This window comes from Notechis scutatus, chromosome 4, assembly GCF_049901735.1.
Source record: "Notechis scutatus isolate UNSWTSFEM ecotype Mainland chromosome 4, rNotScu1.2, whole genome shotgun sequence".
Lineage (NCBI taxonomy): Eukaryota > Metazoa > Chordata > Lepidosauria > Squamata > Elapidae > Notechis > Notechis scutatus.
The window spans coordinates 143568277-143574549 of record NC_142012.1 but is presented as its reverse complement, the minus strand read 5'-3'; the positions used below and the strand labels follow the sequence as shown (position 1 = coordinate 143574549).

At 40.6% G+C, this 6273-nt stretch overlaps 1 protein-coding gene across 1 annotated transcript; it reads right to left on the bottom strand.

Annotated features, from left to right (window-relative positions):
* Positions 1 to 2650: 2650 nt before the first annotated feature.
* Positions 2651 to 5940, bottom strand: RAP2B (RAP2B, member of RAS oncogene family). Its single transcript, XM_026665310.2, has one exon. The coding sequence runs from the start codon at positions 5274 to 5276 to the stop codon at positions 4725 to 4727; it is 552 nt and encodes a 183-aa protein (XP_026521095.1). The 5' UTR covers positions 5277 to 5940; the 3' UTR covers positions 2651 to 4724.
* Positions 5941 to 6273: the final 333 nt, after the last annotated feature.

Sequence of the window (6273 nt, the reverse complement as noted above, 5' to 3'; positions counted from 1 at the left end):
TATTCCATAATGAGATGATGCAAGTTATACTGCGTAGATGTGTAGCCACTTAGAAGTCTTATGGATATCTTAGCACCAATGGCCACCATCCTGATGATCCCAACCTATATTGTCTGGTATAATTTTCTACTGGTATTATTGGAATTAAGTTTATAACTCTGTTTAACAATCAGAAAACATATACATCAACAAGAATTGAAAACATTCTATTATTATGGCTTTGCCACTACTAGTAGGAAATGACATTAGGATCTCTCTGTTGAACATACTGTCTTAATCATTAGATTTTTCTTAAACCAGGAACTATACTTTTTAAATATAAAAATATCTGATAATTGAATGTAGCAATATTTAGGAACCCTTGTCTGGGTTCAGAACCTAAACACAGTTGACTCTCCTGGATCAGAGACTATGAGAGAACATTGGAGCTATACATTAATCAAATAATTAATATAGGTATGAATGTGTATGTGTGTGTGTGTGTGTGTGAATGTATATGTGTGTGGATTCTGTTTAGAGCATTGTCTACATCTTAACTGCTGAAGCTTAGTACAAAACTGGAATTTATTGCACAGTCTATTACTTTCCCTTAAGCACACGGAACTCAAAGGGTTATAAATAACAACTCTTGTGTGTGAATTGAACCCACTCCTACATAAGAACCCAATTAAAAACTAACTCAGTCAAAACATTTCTTCAGCTTCAGTTAGTCCACAGCCAAAATTTCTTTATCCATGACCAAATTGATTCATTTACTTAAGTTACCCTTACAACTGAAATCTGTGTAGCTGATATTTACCTTTTCCAGTTTTAAAATTAGGAGATAAGTTCAACTTATACATTGTAGACATCACAAACTTTGGGGCAGTAGGAAATTGAGAGTTAAAGTTCTAGAATTTATAATTGGATCATGAAGTATCATGAAGGAATACAAGTAGCCCTTTTTAAAGTGAGTTGAAGCTTGAAGGTACAAGAAATCCTTATCCATATCTATGTCATTGTTTTGTTTTTATTACTATATCCTCAAGGCAATGTTTTCTGTTATCAGCAGGAATAATTCTCCAGTTCTCAAAACACAGTGTGGCCAAAGACATTAACATTCTCATCATACCTGGGTTTATCTAGCTGTGGAAAACTACATTACCATTTAGTTATTGCTAAATGTATCTTTAGTAGTGTTTTTTTTTCTCCAAGTATAACATTAACCTTTAAATTTTAATTTAGTACCTTCACTATATTAAATCACTTATATTATAGAACAAGTAGAGTATACTGCAGATATATGCTAATTATATTTTAAAAATAATGCAAGAATAGGAAGAGGTGTACCCTAAAGTTTAGACTTCAGCTCAATCAGTGCTAGGCAGCTTGACCAATGGGAAGAGACTTTTAATCCAAAATGTATGGAGGCCATCAGACTTCTTACTCTTGATATTCTGCTCTCTAATGATGTTCAAAGACCTCAGATTAAGGCTAAAATTTCTAATTTATTTAGGAAATTCTGTTTTAATTGCATGAAATCACTGATTAAATTAAAAAAAATGAGACTCAAACTGAATATATTTAAGGTTTATGGTTTTAAAGAATACTGTAATTGTTTTAATAGACAGTTTACTAAGAAGGGTAATGTAAATTCACCAATTTAATATTTAAATAACTCCCTATTTCTTAAATCAACTGAAAGCCAAACTAGGTTTCAAATCATTGATTTTTTTAACCAGATCTAAATCCACTGAGATCTATCATATCAATAAAATATATAATACCTGTTCATAAACAGTTCCCTTTCATAGCCTACTTGGGAGAATAACTGCCAATTTCTTTTTTTGGTATAAGTTTCCTAAAATAGTAAGCCACAATAGGGTTTCAAGTGCTTCTGAAAAGAATCTCTACTATCAAACATCTGGATGAGATATGTAGGAAACAACTTTCAGTTTCTTTTAATGAAGTATATTACTAATATTTCAAAACTGAGTTAACCAACCAGAAAACTATGCATTCCTTATGAAAAACAAATATCCTATCCTTAAACTTAAAAAGTATTATAATGGAACCATCAGGAAATATGTGATCTAAAATGAGCAATAAAATAACTATCATTCAGTTCAGTGGATCCCTACTAGACAAACTCAAAAATTTTAAATATGTATGAGCTTTTAGGATCTCTAGAACTGATTTGATCCAGTGAGATATTACAAAAAATAGGATGAGAAGAAAAAGGGTTAGTTAATGTTAATACTGTCTCCCAACAATTTTGAATTTTTTCATACTCAAAGTACCTCTATTTTTTTTCCATTCGGAATAAAAAAGTACTCATATCTATCTTAAAGCAACAGTTCTATATAGTACCACAGTCATCACTAGTGCTTATATCTAATAATTCTTGAAACTGTTACCCCAAAATGAGATTATATTAGCAGGAACAATAAACAATAGCTCCATTGGAATCTGCTTTAGTTAGATTGCCACCTTCACTATTATGTTATTTACTAGACAATGTATTGTAAGAAAATATGAGAAATTGAAAGAGATGCCAGGAAAAGTGTCAGAGAGCCTGATGCCTGGAAAGTCTTTCCTTAGGAGAGACTGGGTACATTTAATCTTGATTAAAGGGGGGGGGGATTATAATAACATTTTTAAGACCTAAGGGGCATCTCACAACTCATTCCTCATCATTTCAGGGTGTAGAACATGGAATAACAGTCTTAAAGAAAAGCAGTTTTCATTAGAATATTAAGAAAAAAATCACAATTGTAAACAGTTCAATGGAGAAACTGATTTATAGAGAGCCTATCCACTAAATATTTTCAAGTAGAGGAGGAATATCAATCTATTTGGATTGATTTAATTTGGGTTCCAGCATTAAACAGCCTGTTGGCCTTAATGAATCTTTTTTTAATTTTATAATTCTATGAACAAATTAAGCATTGAATCCTGTAAAGCATTTGAAACATGAATACCTGTATATATTGCATGATTTAGCAGAATCTGGCACAAGTTAGCACTCAGTTCCAAGATCAGATACCAGCCCTTCATAGTAAAAATACTTTGCCTCAATCGTTATTGCTTTAGACAATTATTTGTCCACAATAACTTATAACCTGCTATGATAACACAGATTTCCACAATATATCAAAACCCATAAAACTGTTTCTTTTTTTAAAAAATTGGCAATTGTATTAAAAGATATTGAAATGAATAAATGTCTGTCTGGGATTTAAATTTACAGTTAGAGATTTTGTTTTTCAGATACATCAACAATTCGCTTCATTGCTGGTTGAAAATACATCATTTTGGAGGAAAAGGGGGGGAAAGGGTGCACACACAAATACTCTCTCATACAAAAGCACACTAATACCTGTGAACCTGAATAATAATTAAAAAAAACCCTGAAATCCATGGCAACTAAAGTGAAAGGTCTCAAATGGATTTTAAAAAGAGGAAAATAATTCTATTAATAATAGGCCCTTTTGTTCTCTCATTCACTGTAATAATTACTGAAAGGAAACTGTTAACTGGGGGGGGGGGCGTTGGGGAAGGAGGGAGTAAATAAATGGGATTTTGGAACTTCCACAGGTTGGCACGGGCTGCAGCAGCTGCTTTGAAGGCACTCTAACACACACAGGGGCGCTGTTCACCCTGTGCCACATTTTAGAAACTCTTTGTACTTTATAGAGATTGTTGGTTATTGCCAACCCCACTCCTCAAGTTGAATAAGGCATGTTCTTACTTTGCCAGCCTTGTCTGTCCCCAACCATTCCACAAAGTACACACAACTTAAAAACTGTGCAAGTCTGTTAGTGTTTTTCATAGCTGATTTCTTTAAAAAAAAAATCAACACAAATAAATGCTCTTCATTCCTTCCCTTTCAATACAACAAGTAAACAAAATATATTTCACAAGTAATCAGCAGATATTTCTGTGGCACCTCATGCGCTGTATTGGCATCGGAATTATTAAAAGTCCCAGGCAGTACTTGTGCAATACTTCTTCGGACGAGATAAGCATGGTAACAAATATTCCAACTTTGCATAGAAATCCTCAAAATCAAAAATTGCCTAGTCACTAGCTAATTTCAGGCTGACAAGTGTGAAAGATTTGAACTTCCTCCACATGTACTTCCTTCCTTTGATGCTTCCCTTCGAGTCTTATAGGTGTGTCTCTGCGTGTTTAATCTTCCAGTTATAAAGCAATTCTTAATTCCCTCCCTCTGCCCCTGCTGCAAACAACACAGGAACTTTTTCCTACTGGTTATCAATGGCCAATACAATCCTCCCAACTGAGGCAAGTACAAGAAATAAGCAACAATCAAACCGTTGGCATGTACATGCGGAAAGCGCCACATTTCCAAAGAGATAATTATTATTATTATTATTTTTTCGTAGTTTTTCTTTTCCTTGGGAGGGATCAGATGTTAACGAGAGACAATGCGTACTCATGACACGGACAAACCACCCGCAGCAGCATGAGTATAAACTATAACCTGGAAGGGATCCGGGTTGTAATGCAAAATTTGTTTCAAAGGCTTGAGAGTTTCACAGAATGACAACACTGCTGCTCCAGCTGCCGCCACCTTTTCGTGTGGTGCTGTTGGCTGTAAACCTTTTTAATTTCAAAATGTAAAGAGAAGGAAAGGAAATAATAATTAAAAGAAAAAAGAAAAACACCACATAAAGCAACGCGCTGCTGTGCTTTCCCCCCTCCCCCCTTTTTTTCTTTTCTTTTCAGAGGATAACACAGGAAGAGCAGCACTGATCGTCCCCGTTGGGTTGGGAAGCGTAGTTCATTTGCCGGACGATCTCGGCAAAAAGCTCGTCCACCGAGGCTTTGTTTTTGGCTGAAGTTTCCATAAAGGGGCAGTTCCATTCCTCCGCCAGGGCTTTGCCTTCCCCGAACGAGACCTCCCGCTCGCCTTCCAGGTCCACCTTGTTGCCCACCAGGATCATGGGCACCTTCTCGTACCTCTTGACCCGAATGATCTGATCCCTCATGGGCTTGATGTCCTGAAAGCTCTGCTGGTTCACCAGGCTGTAGACCAGGATGAAGCCCTGCCCGTTCTTGATATACAAGTCCCGCATGGAGGCGAACTGCTCCGTGCCGGCCGTGTCCAGGATCTCCAGTACCGACGGCGAGGAATCCACCTCGATCTCCTTGCGATAAAAGTCCTCGATGGTAGGGTCGTACTTCTCGATGAAGGAGCCCGTCACAAACTGGACGGTGAGAGCGGATTTGCCCACCCCGCCAGAGCCAAGCACGACCACTTTGTATTCTCGCATGGCTCTTTCACGCACACCCAGGGCGGGCGGGCTGAGCGCGGCTGGCTTCCTTCGCCGGGCTCCTATTCTTCTCCCCTCCCACCCTCAGAAAGGAAGGGGAGAAAGAGAGAGAGAGAGACACAAGGCGAGAGGGAGGAGGGAGCCAAGAAGAAGCCGTCCCCCGACGGAAAGGAGGCTTCCTTTCTTTGCTGGAGCTGTGGCGGAGAAAGCCCTCGGGAAGCGGCGGCAGGCGCTGAGACGACCAGGGGAGGCGGCTTATCGGGGCAAGCTAAGCCTCTCTCGCCTTTCCCTGCGCACCAGCGCCGCGACGGGAGCTTGGAGACGTTTTCGCCCGGTAAAACCTGCGCCTCAACAGCTCGAGGAGGAGGAGGAGGAGAGGAGAGGGAGGAGGAGGAGCAGGGGGAGGAAGGGAAGCGGTGACGGCGGCGGCCGCCGCGGCTGCTGTTGCTGTTCAGGGTAGCGTGGAGGCGGCGCGCGCTAGTTCCGATCGCGTCCCGGCAGCGAGCAGAGCGCCTCAGCCAGGCGCGCGCCGCCCCAGCCCCGCTTGCGCCGCCGCGAGCCATTCCTTTCTCACTTGCGCCCAGCCGGGCTGCGGGCTCTTGCTAAACCGCCCGCTTTTTCCCCCCTTCCTCTGCCGACCCCCTTAGGCACGAGGACGCACCCCTTTCCCCACCTGAAAGGGAGGCGGGAGGAGGGAGGAACAGACACTCCACGCCTCCCCTTGTCTACCGCCCTTCTGGTTGGCATTGGCTGACTTGCAGTGCTCATCAACCGGCCGCGGCTTATTGGCCGACAGCGGGAGCTTCCTCGTGGATTGGCTGTAAGGGAAACGGACTGTCGAGCGAGCAGCTGTTTCTTTCTTTCTTTCTGGCTGCCTGCGCTGTTTCTCCCCTTTTTCCTCCCCCCCCTTCTTTTCCCTCCCTCTGTTCTTGTAAAGGCGAGAAGTTTTGGCGGACAATTTAGAAAAAGGAGAGGAAGAGCGCAGTTGGTTCTGCCG